At 40.4% G+C, this 15,600-nt stretch overlaps 1 protein-coding gene across 1 annotated transcript in view; it reads left to right on the forward strand.

Moving 5' to 3' along the window:
• bmp1a (bone morphogenetic protein 1a) overlaps positions 1-15,600 on the forward strand; it is a 50,931-nt gene that overhangs the window by 14,933 nt on the left and 20,398 nt on the right. The window contains exons 2-6 of the mRNA XM_084728096.1: positions 220-333; positions 5,095-5,217; positions 6,779-6,896; positions 8,547-8,725; positions 10,200-10,305. Coding sequence (XP_084584222.1) covers positions 220-333; positions 5,095-5,217; positions 6,779-6,896; positions 8,547-8,725; positions 10,200-10,305 — 640 coding nt within the window. The remainder of the gene's footprint in view (positions 1-219; positions 334-5,094; positions 5,218-6,778; positions 6,897-8,546; positions 8,726-10,199; positions 10,306-15,600) is intronic.

Below are 15,600 nucleotides of genomic sequence, written 5' to 3' on the forward strand. Positions count from 1 at the left end.
ACAGAGCAGACTCGAGAAAGGAATGAAGTTTATATTTTTATACGTGTGTGTAAGATGCTCCAGGCCTTCCACGAGTGCTTTGTCGGAGGCTCCGTGCATCCTACTCAGTCTGAGCGTCAGGAAACGCTCGAGGCAACTGCATGGCTCAGACTGGTGCTCCGTATTCTCAAGCTGCCTTACAGTCGTCTGACATGTGCCATCTCTGTTTGTGTGTTTCAGCTGCCTTTCTGGGAGACATCGCTCTGGACGAGGAGGACCTGCGATCATTCAAAGTGGACAGAATAATAGATTTGGCACAGAGGACCGTCCAGATTGTTAATCACACAGACACAGGTAACGACAAGAGAAAAGGCCTCATTATCATTAGAGCATTGAGGCAAAGTGTTTTGGCTTGTCACTCTCGATAAAATTGCAGCAAAACGCCTGAAATGAAAATGGTTCCCACATTTCGCCTCTCATTGAGGAATAATTAAACACTCTCTAACACTGAAACTGTCAAAGCACTCAGATCCACTCCAGCGGAGAGTCGGCAGCAGCACCTGTTGGATATCAGCTCTGTGTTTTTCACAAGCTCTCTTTAAATGTTTATGCCTACAAACTGTCATGTTATCACTGCACGCTGCTACACCTGTATCACCGTGTTCGACGGTAATTGTTGGGCTTTGTCAGGTTAAATGTGGCTCTTAAAATGAAAAGCGGTATTTAAGCAACAGGTGTGAGTCAGCAGCAGGGACCAATAGGTTTCACAATCCTATAAACTATAGGTGAGCAGGAACAGACAAGTGTGAGCATGTTGCTGTCGGTGCGTAAACACTGCCAGTTTGCTGTTTTTCATTTGAGTTTAGAGCTTGTTGAGGGGAAGCAAAGTTTTGCAGGAGTAAAAACACTTTTCAGCAGCTCTTAGATTGATTTTCAGACTAGATGGTGACCTGCGGACAGGGAGTTAAGAGGAGACTCGTGGCTCCGGACAGAGACAGACTGTGTCCACTCATCTCTGAATGGCCATTTGTCCACTTGAGCAGGTTAGTCACTGCACATCTAATTGTGTAGTGGAAAGGCCACTCTGGTGTTCAAAATGAAAAAAAAAAAAAAGCCTTCACTGCAGTTGCGTAAGTAAACACATGAAGCATAGGCACTGCATTTCTTCACAGTAATGTTTTTGTTCAGCTATACCTTCCTCAGGCTACGCAGACCGTTTGTGAGTGCGTTCCAGTATCCATACCAACATACTATTAAGTATGCCAATAAAAGATTTACTATGTCCCAACACATAGTGTCTCAGTATGCCAAAAAGGCCAGGATGTCCTTCTGGTGGCAAGCCAGTGTGCTTTTCTGGCTATCCTGACCCACAAATTCTGTGCAGCGGATATGTGTCATGTGGACTGAGCCGCAGAGAGAGCCCAGACAGATGACAGCTCATTGATGCTGTGTTCCAACCATAGACAGTATAATAATTAGTGGACGGCGCGCCTGTGACATCAGCCATAGGTTTCCGTAGAGCCATTGTGAAGCTCACAGTGTGGTGGCTCTGGTGTTTGCCATCTTGGCAGCGCCCGACTCGGCTAACTCCCGGGTAATTGAAAAAATTGGCAAAGAGGTGGAGAGTCGGTGGAGCAGAGGCCGCCAAATGAAGCGGACACCATCTGTGACAGTACCCACCTTTGGGCATGTCCTTAATTCAGAGTGAATAGGTGAGTAATATACAGTTGTAAAAACTGAACCCCATTCAGTTGTCATGAACAGGGAGATTAGTTATTGAGACAAAAACTTTTTTTTTTAAGACAGCCTCAAGTGGCCATTTGAGGAACTGCAGTTTTTGGCACTTCAGTTTTTACCCCCAGAGGTTCCCACTTGGATTTTACAGGCTGCCAACTAGTCAACTAGTCTTCAGAGATTTATCATATTTTTTTTTGTCAAAAACAGCCTCAAATGCAACCAACTATTGTAGGCACGACCAACGTGGGGTTAGTGGGATACTTTCCTTCTCTATGTACCTTAAATTCTGCTAAAACTCAGATGAACGATTAGTCTACAACTATGTAAAGTGTTGGTTTTGATAGCTGACCAGTTGAATAGTCTGTGAAACCCCTACCAGGTATCAGGTACTATCTGCAGCTTCTGACAACGGGTGAGCGGAGTGGTACCGTACATTAGAAACACTGCATAATGTTTTGTCCCCATGCACCTTCCTCGGGCTGCGGAGACAATCTGTCACTGCAGTGTCAGACTCACATGTCAGTCTCTAAATGCTTCGGTCAATAGAGACTGAGGATAATCTCCCAGCTTTCTTTGCTAAAACTGAGTGGAAACAATTAGAGAGCTGGAAATGCAAACTGCCGAGCAGAACCAATCCAAAGTCTTTCGGGCGAGAGCATGGCAGGTAACGCCGTAAAGGGCATATTTTGGATTTAGAAATCCTCAGATTCGCAGGCAGCGAGGCCTCTAATCATTTGGTATCCCCAGACAACTTCAGTGTATATAAATCACCTCACACAGATGTGGATCCTAATTTATAGTCAAGATAAGCGTAACACGTCATAGTTCCTCCCATCTTAAATCATATTTTTCATTTATTCCATATGGTTTCAGTGAAGTGAATTTGTGGTTTCACACAAGTTGTCCGTCACTTCCCCTCACATGACTTGATGACTGGTTCAGTTAGCATAAATTATTTGCAGCAGCTGTACGGTTAACTTCGTCTTTTCTCTTCACCTGATCCAGAATGTTGTCTTCCCTGCATTCATCAAAGAAGAGGGACATGTGGTTAAATAAATAACACGCTCAGAATAATAATAAAACCTTTGACCTAAAAACCCTCCCTGTCTAACTATGAATGAAGGTGGTAGATGTAATCATGTTATTGTAATTAACACATCTTCCACAAGTTTTATCTCTGCAGCACTCTTTCTTATCAGTTAACTGAGCAGATTTGGCTGTTATCAGACTTTCCCTCAACACATGCACAAGTGTACGTGCTAATTGATCTCGCAAGGCTGCTAGGATTTTCTCCCGCAGACTGAAATTCAACAGAACACATTGTTCCAGCAAATTAAAAAAAAAGAAAAACCTCACTGCATACTGTGGCTTGCATTTTAATCAAATTTATCTAGAAAAGATGAGGGCTCGCAGTCACACTGCTTCATGTATTGTTATGGAAAAACATCCCTTGAGCAGGATGCATTGAAACCAGATGTACTTGTTTCTGTTTCTACAGTGATACTTATAGTATAAAGAACAAACCAAACATTTTTCAGCTTGTGGTCTTCATCGGGGTCGACCAGGTGGTGTTTTACAATAAAGATGTTCTTTATACTACAAGTGTTGCTGGAGTTATGACCTCCTCAGACCTTTCTCTGCACACCGCTGAAGTAGGTGAAATTGTGCCAGAAATCCCTGCTCTGCTGTGTCTGCAGCTATCACATAAAACTCCACAGATTGAGGTCAGCATGTTAATAAATGATTAATTGAACATTTATTAAAACAATTAATTAACTCCTGACAGGGACAGGCATCGGTGTACCATGGGGATACTGCAGGTTTTCATCAAAGTGAAACACTGACAGACTTAATTTACTTGAACACCTTCACCCAAAAATGAGAAACTGAGTGAAATCAGCTGTTGGACTCTTTATGTGGAAAACCTGCAGCCCTCTAAATCACATCAGAGTTGTCTATCCTAAGAATTTCAGTCAAATGAAAAGAATTAGAAGGAAAAGTCCAAGAGTAGAGTAGCACAGTTTTTTTTTATGTATATGTAATTTTAGGACTTCTTGCAAACAGACCCACTGAATTCCTGCAGTGTGTCAACTGGATCTAATGATGTTTTTCAGTAGGTCTCAGTCTTGGTCATCAGACTGCTGAAGTTTTCTGTCCTACACATACTTACTTCCTTATTATAAAGAAAAGGTCTCTCGCCTCTGTGCATAAGCTGATGACCCTTGTTACGTTGCCCGAAACCTCCACTCAGTGGTCCAGAAACATTTTCTCCATAAAATATGATTCACTCTTTCTGAAATCAGCGAAATAGATGATGGTATGTGAATTAGTGCTGTAAAACATTATGCACTTATTGCGGCACGGAGATGTTTGGGGTACAGAGTGGAAATGACAGAGGCACCGTTCTCCCTATTTCAATTATTTTGAGCTGTTATTTAAGAAAGCGGAGTTACATAATGTTGCTTTAAAGGCTGCACATTTTCAGCATGTCGCCTCACTGTCTTCTTTCACCGTCTTTGTCTGAAGTTCACCATGTATCCTGCTGAAAGCTTGTTGTAGCATCACTTTAATTCTAGCTGTTATGCAATCCTTTTATTATATTGTCTAGAATTAAAATGTTTGACATTTGAGCTTAATTCAAATATTGAAAGCAGATTACTGTGAGAATTATGTCTGTCTGTTTTAGTCCATTTATTGTTCAAATGACTAATGCTGAACATAAAATGCTAATTAATACCAAATTAATTATGTCACTGGATAAATTTTTTCCAGTCTTTTTGCACAAAGCTGCATCATTCTCAAAAACTCATGTAGTTGCCATAATTTTTAATCTCCGCTAAACACACTTAATTCCATAACTAACTGTTCAAATATTCTCTATAAAATAAGTTTATATGTAAAGGAGCTCATTTGTATTTGCTATTGTGTTCTACAGCATAATGAATTTGACTATACAGATTCTGCTATATGTGGTTCATGTATGGATGCTTCTTATTATAATCACCAGGTTTAGGTGGGAGCTTAGTCTCCATGGTTACTCTGCATCAATGTGTGCTTGAGTGACATTAAAATGGTGAAATTAATTTAAAAGAAGAAAGAATTCAGCTTTAATTAAATCCATTTGAACAAAATAGGAAGAACAATGTTATTTGAACAAATGCCTCTCTTGGGGGAGTAAATGTAATTCTCTAAATGAGAAATAATAATTAGAATTACTGAATGGAATAAAACCTTCAAAAATGTCCTGTATTTTAAGGATGAACGGTCTCTTTTGCCGTTTGAGGCTAAAGCATTTTTGCAAATGTTGGAGACACACCCAGAAACGAACTGAATAATTTATGTCGTTGTTCTTATGTCTTGATTTGAAATCTTCGGCAGCCACCAATCAGAGTAGCCCAAACAGGCAAGGTTCACGCCGGAGAAAAAGGGCGGCCACCTCCAGACCTGAGCGTGTTTGGCCTGAAGGTGTAATTCCCTATGTCATCAGTGGTAACTTTAGTGGTAAGTAACATTTACTGATCCTCCTTCTGCAATAATTCTTCTGCAAATTATGTGGTATTATTTTTATTTATTTCACTTATTTATGTACTTCTCAACTGTGGATGTTTCTTTCTGTTGTGTTTCCTTGTGTATTTTTTATCGCATGGATCAGGAGTGGTGCTCCTAATTTTCATCATATAAAACATTATTCCTGGATGTGGTCAAAATTACAAGAAAATAATGTGTCATGCTTCAGTAATTCATCATATTTCCCACTGAAAGGGGATATTGCATCAGAAAAAATATTGAGGCATCATGTTTGACTGAAGACAAATAGACCGCTGCAGGTCTGAGTCCTAAAACCCAGAAACAAATTTGCACCTCAGTGATTTTTTAATGGGTTTTTGGTTAGATGCCTGGAAAAATGTCTGTTGTTAATTTTGAAGCTTTTACTTGTCTTTAAAAAAGGCGGCTTTTAACAAGTGGCTAAATGAGACTACTGAGGTTGTCGGGGACTATAAACACAATCATGCTGATCACCAGTCACTTGGTGGTGGTGATAGTAGTTTGTTTATAGCCTAACATTAACTTTGTAATTCTGGCGATTGAATTTACATGGTTTTGTTAGAGAAGATGATCTTGTTAAACATAACATGTAAGTATCATAAACATCACCACATCACAGAATTATTTTCTATAATAATCCAAAATCCAAAGGAATCAATTTGTTTTTTATCAAGAGAACCAGAGCGATGCTAACTTCTTGGTCTTAAAAGTCCAATAATTAGAATTTAAGGCCCTAAAATGTCTTAAATTTGACTTTGACAGGTCTTAAAAATTGACTCGATAATGAAGTCAAGGTCTCATTAACTTCAGTCTCACTTTTAAGTGTGTTTTTTTGGGAGAAATTTGTATTGATCACATTCTAACAACTATAAAACGAAAGCAGCATGGAACCAATAACCGGTAATGCCAACTATGCAGCCCGGTCAGAATTTATTGGCGCCCAAATGGCTTCATGTTCCATCTTCAAGTGTGGAAAAGACTTAAATCTTAAATTGGCAGATTTCAGTAAGACACTTATTAGAGACTTGCTTTTTTGCCCATATGGACGAGAGATAGGTCTTAAATTGTGTTCATAATTTGTTGAAACATGCAACAACCTTTCTACAAAAACATGTCATCCCTGCAGCACTCTATTCCTCAAAATGAGTAAAGAAATACACTGCTGTAACGTGTCAGCTAGTCACATCACCTTAAAAAAGTAGAATAGGAGTTGTGCTGGGTGATTATTCAAAAGCAAAATAAGCAGTGTAATTTTTGTAGATTAAATACCAGATAATGAAAATTTACAAATAGAATAATAAAGGTTTACAGAAGGATGTTGCACATCTCATCATGACTTCATTTCCAGTAACTCTCTATCCAACTCCATGTCTTAAAGCGGTTTCCAGCTGCCCCGTTTTCTATTCATCTCTTTTCTATAAAACACTGTGTGTGTGTGTGTGTGTGTGTGTGTGTGTGTGTGTGTGTGTGTTTTTGTCAGCCTCACTGATCTCACCCTCTCTGTCATCCTATTCAGGCAGCCAGCGGGCTATATTCCGCCAAGCCATGCGGCACTGGGAGAAGCACACCTGTGTGACCTTTATTGAGAGGACGCAGGAGGAGAGCTATATTGTCTTCACCTACCGACCGTGTGGGTGAGTCAGTGGGGTTTTTCAGCTCCCACATGAAGCATCTGAACAATGGTCATCGTTGTCGAGCCTCCGTTATCTGCAGCTAATTACTTAGCGCCTATAAGCACTTTTTCCTTGCCTCCTGCTCGGCAGCCTTTCACCATTGTTCATCCTCTCTGTTCGCAGTCTCTGTGCGAGTTGTTATTTCAGCCCCCTACCAGTCCTGAGAGAGACGGCCATTCAGTGGCCAGGAATGTTTGCCGGGCCTCATCATCACGCTGCATCCGTCACTGACCACTTGTGTCATACATGTTGTACAGAATTGCACCCAAGGGAGAGACTTCCTCAGCCTCTATAACCCTGTTTACCGCACTCCACTGGAGTTGGGCTCAGTGTCCACTCAGCATTTCTTCTTAAAGAGATACTCAGGGAAAGTGCTGGTTGTGGCTCTTGTTGTTGCTAAGCGACTATTGACAACCTGTTTGGACGCGCAGGGCTCTTATATTTAACGATGAAATATTTTTTAAATTAAAGCACTTGCTGCTGTTGGGAGCGCAAACCAGTGCAAGCTATTAATTTGAGAATTTGAGGAAAAAAAGAGGCCAAAGCTGTTAGCAGTAGTATTAGAGGTTCCCAGGGGACGCACAAACCGAAAATGCTCCCAGTTCCCATGTTTTGACCTCACACAGATTCAGACCACAAGCTGGAACCATTATGTCATTACAAACAGTGTACCTCTCCCACTGATACGTATCATTCAGCACAAACAGCTTAACAGAAAGCGGATGCAGCTCATGAAACTGAACTTTTTCCAGCCAACTGTTGATAGCCATTTTTAGCCTGGTAACTGGCCTCTGGAGCAACAGGGATGACATTATCCACGCAGGCGGCAGCGGTTAGCACTGGGAACGCTTGACTCTGCTGCATATTCAGCAGGCCCCCATCTGTCCTGTGCAAAGTTCAAGGCGTGTCTCAGGAGAGGCCTGGCTGGCCTCGCAGTAATTAGAGAGCGGCTGTCTGGCCCACAGGGCCGTGATGTGTGTACCCGTCCTCCAGACTCCCACACTGAACCTTTCATGTCACGCTGAGACGGAGCGCTGCAGCCGGCCAGCTCCCACCGTCACTCTCAGCATTTGCATTGGCAGACGGATGAATGAATGTCACTGCTGTATGTGTGGATGACGGGTCACCTCGTACGCCTCTCCTGTAAAACAGACCAGAGGCTGTTTAAAATAATGTCGTTCTCATTAGGGGCTCCATTATATATGTTCAGAGCACGTTGAAATATATTAAAGAGCCACAGACACATTCCTCTTCTTCTCCCCGGGGAAACGTGACTTTTTTTGGCCTCCGTCTGAAGTTTCCACTTGTTTGTTAGTCACTTTTTTCATTTACTAAAACATAGTTACTATATTTTTGCTTTGTTAACACTAGATTATTGGTATATTGGTCGGTATTCTTTATACAGAATATAATTCACATAAAGAGTATGGCATTATGACAACTGAATATCTTTGGGTTTTGGTCAAAACAAGACATTTGAGGACGACATCTTGGTCTTTGGGAAACACTGATCGTCATTTTTCATAATTTTTTTTAGATTTTATGGACCGAACAATTAGTACAACAACTAACACTGCTTCTCTGTGTGTGTGTCTGTCTGCTGATTGGTAGGTGCTGCTCCTATGTGGGCCGTCGTGGAGGGGGCCCCCAGGCCATATCCATCGGGAAAAACTGTGACAAGTTTGGCATTGTGGTGCACGAGTTGGGTCACGTGATTGGATTCTGGCACGAGCACACACGGCCCGACCGAGACGAACATGTCAGCATTATCAGGGACAACATTCAACCAGGTAGGAGCGCAGGTCTCTCAGCAATAATGTTGGAAAGGTGGAGTAAGAGAGCAACTAATAAAAGTAACATGTTTGAACACACAGAAAGTCTTGGATGTGGTGGTAAAAATAGAGAAAAAAAAACCACCAGTGGGATATACGCTCATCCGCCACCTGCAGATTTCTATTAACAGAAATGCCATAAGTGGTCATTTTGAGAGTTTCAATTCCAAACTTTTAATCCCTCATGATAACTACCCAATTAAGATTAATGCATTTATTCTGTTAGGACATCTTTTGAGAAATAGAGTTACAGTAAAATGTCATACATTTCATTTTGGATTAATAAAGTTCTTATCTTTTATCTTATCAATGTGCATACCATAGCATATAATAAACCATAATTGTTCCATATAATCAGTGCAGTATCTTTCTGTAGGTTAGTATTATCAGAGATCCCAGTCAGATTTTGCTGTTTTTAATGAGGATGCTTTAAGAGCTCTAGGACAAAAATTCACCAAGTTATAGGTACTGAGACAACCGTCCCCAGTGTCCCACTTATGAAGTTATGTTTAATACTAGTGGTGCCAGAATTCTATAACTTCTAGATTGTAAATCCTTTCATTTTTACATTCATAACAAATTTCTTTCTCGAGCTGTCACAGAAAATAATAACAGCCTGTGGGAAAAGATCGGAAACGAGCTGATGTTAAATATAAAAGCATACAACGTGATGTAATATGTAAAATGATATGATAAGGTTTCAATGGGCTTTGTGTCAAAATTTGAAAGCTCTAATACAAAGATTCAGTGAGTTATTGAGGTTGCAGTCATCTGCAGTTTCCCCTATTTTATGTTCCTCAAATTCTTCAGTTATTCTGCTGATCAGTAATTATTTGTATCTTAATGTGGGCTAATTAGTGGAACTCATGATGCTGTGAGTTTTCTTTGACAGAGACATTGATATTTGCTAATTAACCAAGACGCATCTCCAACCATGCAAAAAAGTAACAGCAATTTCTCTGCGGTCAATATTGGTGCCTTCGAACGGGGTCGTGTTTAAGAGAAGAGTCCATATGAACGCTCCCCCCCTCTTGTTGTATTCATGACATCTTGAACGGGGAATTTTCAGAAAGCTCAGAGTTCAGGACTTTCCACGTCGACCACATATGGCTGAAATAGATAGACACAATCACATTTTCTTTGCTTTTTGTGTAATTGATATAAAAACCTTTTTGACACTTTTAGGAAAAGTCAGTTACCAGCAGCATTGTAGTTTTTAATTCAACAAAGTTATTGCGCATATAAATTTGAAGCTCTCAAAATGACACTCTAGTGTTAAACCAGGTGGTTCTTTGTATTGTCTATAGCCTCATTGTATGATAAATTTTCGACACAGCAGAACTGTGTTCACCTTTGACATACACACATAAGGTTGCACAGTATGACTCAGCTTCATATTTCAGCTGTGTTTTTCCCCTTTTTCCTTTCACAGGACAGGAGTATAACTTTTTGAAGATGGAGCCGGGAGAGGTGGACTCTCTGGGAGAAGTCTATGACTTTGACAGTATCATGCACTACGCCAGGAATACATTCTCCAGGTAGGAGCCAAGCCAAGTTCCACTCCAAATGCCCCAGACATGAGAAAAAGAAAAGCTAGTCTGAGATCAAGTCAGGCCGAGCAGTTTCCCACTCTGCTGCAACCTTTTAACCCATCATCTTGTTTTCCATTCTCGCTCTCACAGTTTTATGACTGTATAGATGTGTAATGCACCAGGTCTCTGTCTATGGGTCACCACTGAGTAACGTGGCAGGATTCCCACAGCTTGGGAAGAAAAAAGAATGAAACACTTAATTCTCTCCTATAATAAATCAGTAGAAAACTAACACATAGCCTGAGGGCATCAAGTTTAGAAGAGGCTCACTGCTGAAAAAATATCTGTCTTGGATCTGAATTGTTTCTTCTCTATTTGTGCAAAGAGACAGAAACTGGTTTCTCGGGAGAAAGTGGGTCTTTAGTGGATATTTTTAAAGTAGCTCCTACAAAAGCTTCTATTTTGAACCAGGAACTCTCCTCCTGAGTTTCTTTTTGGCTGGACTTTTTTCATAACAATCAATGCTCACATTGCGCGGGGCTTGAGGGAGACTGGGTGAGCCTTAATGTGATTTATGTAATATTTGGAAAAGATTAAAATCCCTATTGCTGAATTGAGAATACTAAAAAAATAATACACTTGCATGAAGTAACTTGTTGGAAGAAATCTGACTGTTCCATTTAGCTTCTCCCCTCTGGATTCAGAGTCGATCAGAGTAGATTTGTCTAGCTGAGATGTTGCTTCAATGATTTTTACCCATACTGGCATCCAAACTAGTATCTTTTACACTTAATTATGGCTTTTGCAGCATTAGTAGTATGGCAGTAGAAATAAAATCAGAACTGCATTGATTACTTGCTTATGAATCTATTATCAAATTAATTGCCAGCTGTTTAGATATAAAATTAATTGGTCTGAGTCTTTTTTTTAAAAGAAAAAATCAGAATTCTCTTATTTCACCTTCTTAAATGTGAATATTTTTCGGTTTCTTTACTCCTGTATGATGGTGAACTGAATATCTCTGGGTTGTGAGCAAAACAAATAATGTCATCATTGGTTTTTGGAAACACTGATCAAAATTTCTTCACCATTTTCTCACATTATATGGACCAAACAACTAATGGACTAATCATGAAAATAATCTTTGGTCGCAGCCCTAAGCCCTAGGTGAGCATTGTTTTAAAAATATTAAAATCCATGTCTCTAAAAAACTTAAAATGATTTGTATTATTATGTTTTTCCTTAAAGTGAAAGCCAAGTCTTTGTATCCACAGTGAAAGTGCCAGCTCCTTCCCACAGCCTGTTCAAATTAAGGCTCCTCTCCTCGGCTCCTGCTGCTTTTGCAGCAGCAGCAGCCCCCAGTAAAGCAGCATCGGTCCTGGAGCAACAGTAGCCCTGCTTCAGCATAACAAAATTTCTGCATGCCACTTTCGGGGCTGCGTGAAGCTTCTTGTAAAAGCTGTGGTTTCATACTATGAATCACCTCGTTAGGCTGCTTAAGGCCCTTTGAAGCGGCTTTTATGATTAGTGTCATGATGTTGTTCACCCTCAGCTTCTGCAGGGGCTCATATATTTGTTGCTTGTGTCTGCTGCAAAGCTTTTTAGCACCTTCACAGCACTCAGGTGTTATAATACATGCCTCGCCACTAAACGTCTGCACAATTTAGGCCAACCTGTAATAATCACCCACATATGGTAAAGAATGAAGGAGTGGAACAATAATTGTCTCAATTAATGTTTCCCTTACATACGAAGGAAAAGTTCTGCCACATTTCTACTGCTCCCCAGGCTCAGTATAAAGTCACATGACTCAAATTTCTGTAATGTTTGACATTAGATGTCCAGTGTTTACGATTTATGAGGATTTATTGGCAGAATATGCAAAAATGAAATATAATAAGTATGTTTTTCATTAGTTGCATTGCCATGTTGAGCCAGTAGCCCAGAACAGACAAACCAAACACTGGCTCAGGAGAGGAACTTTTTGTGCTTTGTACAAGTTTTGCAGCAACTATAGGTTCTTTTACATGCTTGGAACGGGAGAGTGATTGCAGTCTCCTAGTTCATGATTACTTGCCACTAAATCCTACACACTTTGCTCCTCTGTGGCTCCCAAATATACCATGTAATAGGTGGCCCTCTGTGGCTCGTTTATCCCCACACTGCAAGCCTTCACCAACACAACCTCACAGTTCAACAGTGCTCATCGCTGGCTAGCTAACAAAACAAAACAAAATAATTAAAGCAAATACCATCAGTTAAGAAAAGCCATAATGCCATGAATGGAAGAACGAGTTTAAGTGGCTAGAATAAAGAATCTAGAATAAGTTTACGTTTGGTCCACTAGAAATGCCACCAAATGTAGGAGCTTGGTGCCCTGTGGGTCCAGTGCATTAGTGTTTATCCCTGTTGTATCTTAGACTTTGGACAGAAGGTAAATAACTGATTAACAGGCACAAACTGCTGAGACCCAGAGGAAATCAGATTTGTTGTATGCTGGAAACATATATAGAGAAACCCCTGTTTGTAAAAGCAAAGCTGTGTAAATGTGTCATACTTATAATAGCACTTAAATTTGTTGCCAAGTGACCTCATTCCTACAGGAAGCCTCTCCAGATGTTGCGCTGTCATCAGCACTACAAGTTGCCGTCGTGGCGTCATAGGAAGGATCTCACTAGAAAAAGCCCCATGACGTCAGTCTGCCCTGGTCACTTTGGGCTTTTGCTCCAGTCATCTTAGGCTGTGGCTAATTTGAAGTGTTATTTACCAGCTGGGTGACTGTGAAGCCAAAAACAGACCTCTTGGGAGAAATTGACTCAGATTCAGCTTCTGAGTCATCAGTGTAATTACGAGAGCAACACTACACTCACTCTCAACAACCTGTCCATGTACATTTCTTTAAAAACTTTAATATTTATTGGCTTTTTGTTAGAGTATACAACCAGAAGTATGTATGCATGCTAACTTCTGACTTTGAACTTTTCTGACTTGACTCTGAACCTTTCTGTAAACTGAGTATCTGTGGGTTTTGGACAAAACAAGACATTTGAAGACTTCATCATGGACTTTGGGAAATGGTGATCAACATTTTCTGACATTTTAGGGACCAAACAACTAAGCAATTAATCAAGGAAATGATTGACAAATTAATCAATGATGAAAATAATTGTTAGATGCAGCCCTAATTGTAATAAATATCTGGAATTATCAATGACCTAATCCTTTATATTTCCAAAGTACACCACATTGCATTCCTCAGGTATTGCATGTTCCAGAATGGCTTTAATTATAACATTTCCTCAAAAATAGTGTAATTCTCGTGTGTGGTTTGCCTGTATTCGCCACCATAATTGTTGTGAACCAGTTTGTCCTGTGCATTAAATTATTTTAAGCTGTGACAACCAACATTACAGTCGTATAAATATTATGGTTACCTCCTGCTGCTGTGTGCAGGATATGATCTCAGTTTTGTGTATGAAAACTGCATTTTGATCCCTCGCCCTTACAGCATAGATAAACAAAAAAGTGGGGAATCTTTTAGACAGCTGCAGGAACAGACACTTCAACTGTGCAATGTTCTACCTACAGCAGGAATAGTTATGACAGGGTGTAATGTGATCTATGGGCACACAAACGTCAAAGCAAAAAAACTACCTCGGTCTGATATGAGAACCAGCTGTTTGCTGACTTTTGTACTTATTTGGCCTTCTACGTCAGCTGTATATATATATATTTATTTTGTCTTTTTCCCCTGCACCAGCTCTCTCATGCCCTGTGTTACTCTCTCAGAGTATGGGCCTCCCAGATCAACTGCCATGCTCTTGCGGCAAACAGATTCTGGGAAGCAGAGAGGGAATCTTTGTCTAAACGCAGGCTGCGGCTGGGTGTAGGCCAGTGTACAGAAATGCCTGTCTGGCCATGTGCATCCAAACTGTAGGTTGAGGGCTTCATACAGAAATACTGCACTACTACTTTTTCTTATTTTCTCTGCGTCAGGGTCTTTCACCACCCTGAATGGGTTCATTTTCACAAACCCCCTCACTACATTATCCTGCTTATTACACAGCTACTTAAAAATTAAAATCATTAAAAATTATTTTATTGCTCCTCGAGTTTTTCTGACCAGAACTGCACCCATAGCAACCTTCTCTTATTCAGAAGTAAAACACCTTGCCATAATTAACGAATCAGAAGTGAGAATAATCATGAGGTCGCTCAGTTACATTGGAAGTTATACATAGGGGTTGTTGTTCATATTCACTTTCATTTTTCACCGTTTCATTTACTATATATGTGTGCCATCTTTCCATCCGATATCCACTTCTAGCTCGAGCTTATCCGCAACAAATTTTGCATACTACTGGATGTACTGGGACTTTTACCCGCTGCTTACCCCTCACTCCTCTTTACCAGCTGGTCGGGGCTGTAAATCATCAGCAACTGCAACAAGGCTTTCTTACTAGCAGAGTTGGGGAGTGACTAGTTACATGTAGCTTGTTAAACATAATTAAATTAAATGTAATTGTAGTCCATCACAGTTACTGAGAAAAAATGTGTAATTAAATTAGTTACTAGAAGGGTCACATCTGAATGTTCCTTTGGTTTGCCTGGTGGAGATCTGCACTCTCCTGAGTCCACTTTTCTGCTTTTTTAGGTTATGAAAACTTCCAGTTAAAGCCCAGCCAACTGAGTGTTAGTGTTGAGTGTTGTACAGTGAAACAGGAAAATTATGGGATAGACAGACATAGAATCACGAAACATTATACTCAGAAACTCTTTGACTTCACAATAACAACAACTTTTCTCAACCTTTTTTTCTCTCTAGTGGACTTTGAGGTCTACAGGATCTGGTTGGTGACCTTAACAAAGTCATCCGCACCTCATAAATTGTTTGTGTTTTCAAAGAAAGCAAGGTGCTTTGGAGGACGGCTTTATCTCATGTTGGATTTCAGTCAGCTCAGCACTTAAAGATAGCACATCCATTTAAGTTGCTGTCACTCTAAGGTCAAGATCTGGACTTAACCTCATGATCTTGTAAATTTGTGGTATGCACCACAGCCAGCTGCACAACGGAGCAGCCCTGCCCTAAAGTGTGTTTATGTCCGGTAATCCGCCCTGTTCTGTTTTCACTCCAGCTCCGACTCTGCCGCTATCCTAATTCGTGGAACTGTGTTGATCAATAAGACTGTTTAGACATGAGAGAGGAATGGCTGCTGCTGCTGGCCGGGGAATGTCTCACAGAGCTGTATTAGCAGACAAGGGGCTCCTGTTAGCTTTTCACAAGTCATTCCAAGCACTTTT

The sequence above is a fragment of the Lutjanus erythropterus genome, chromosome 10, assembly GCF_056507025.1.
Source record: "Lutjanus erythropterus isolate fLutEry1 chromosome 10, fLutEry1.hap2, whole genome shotgun sequence".
NCBI lineage: Eukaryota > Metazoa > Chordata > Actinopteri > Lutjaniformes > Lutjanidae > Lutjanus > Lutjanus erythropterus.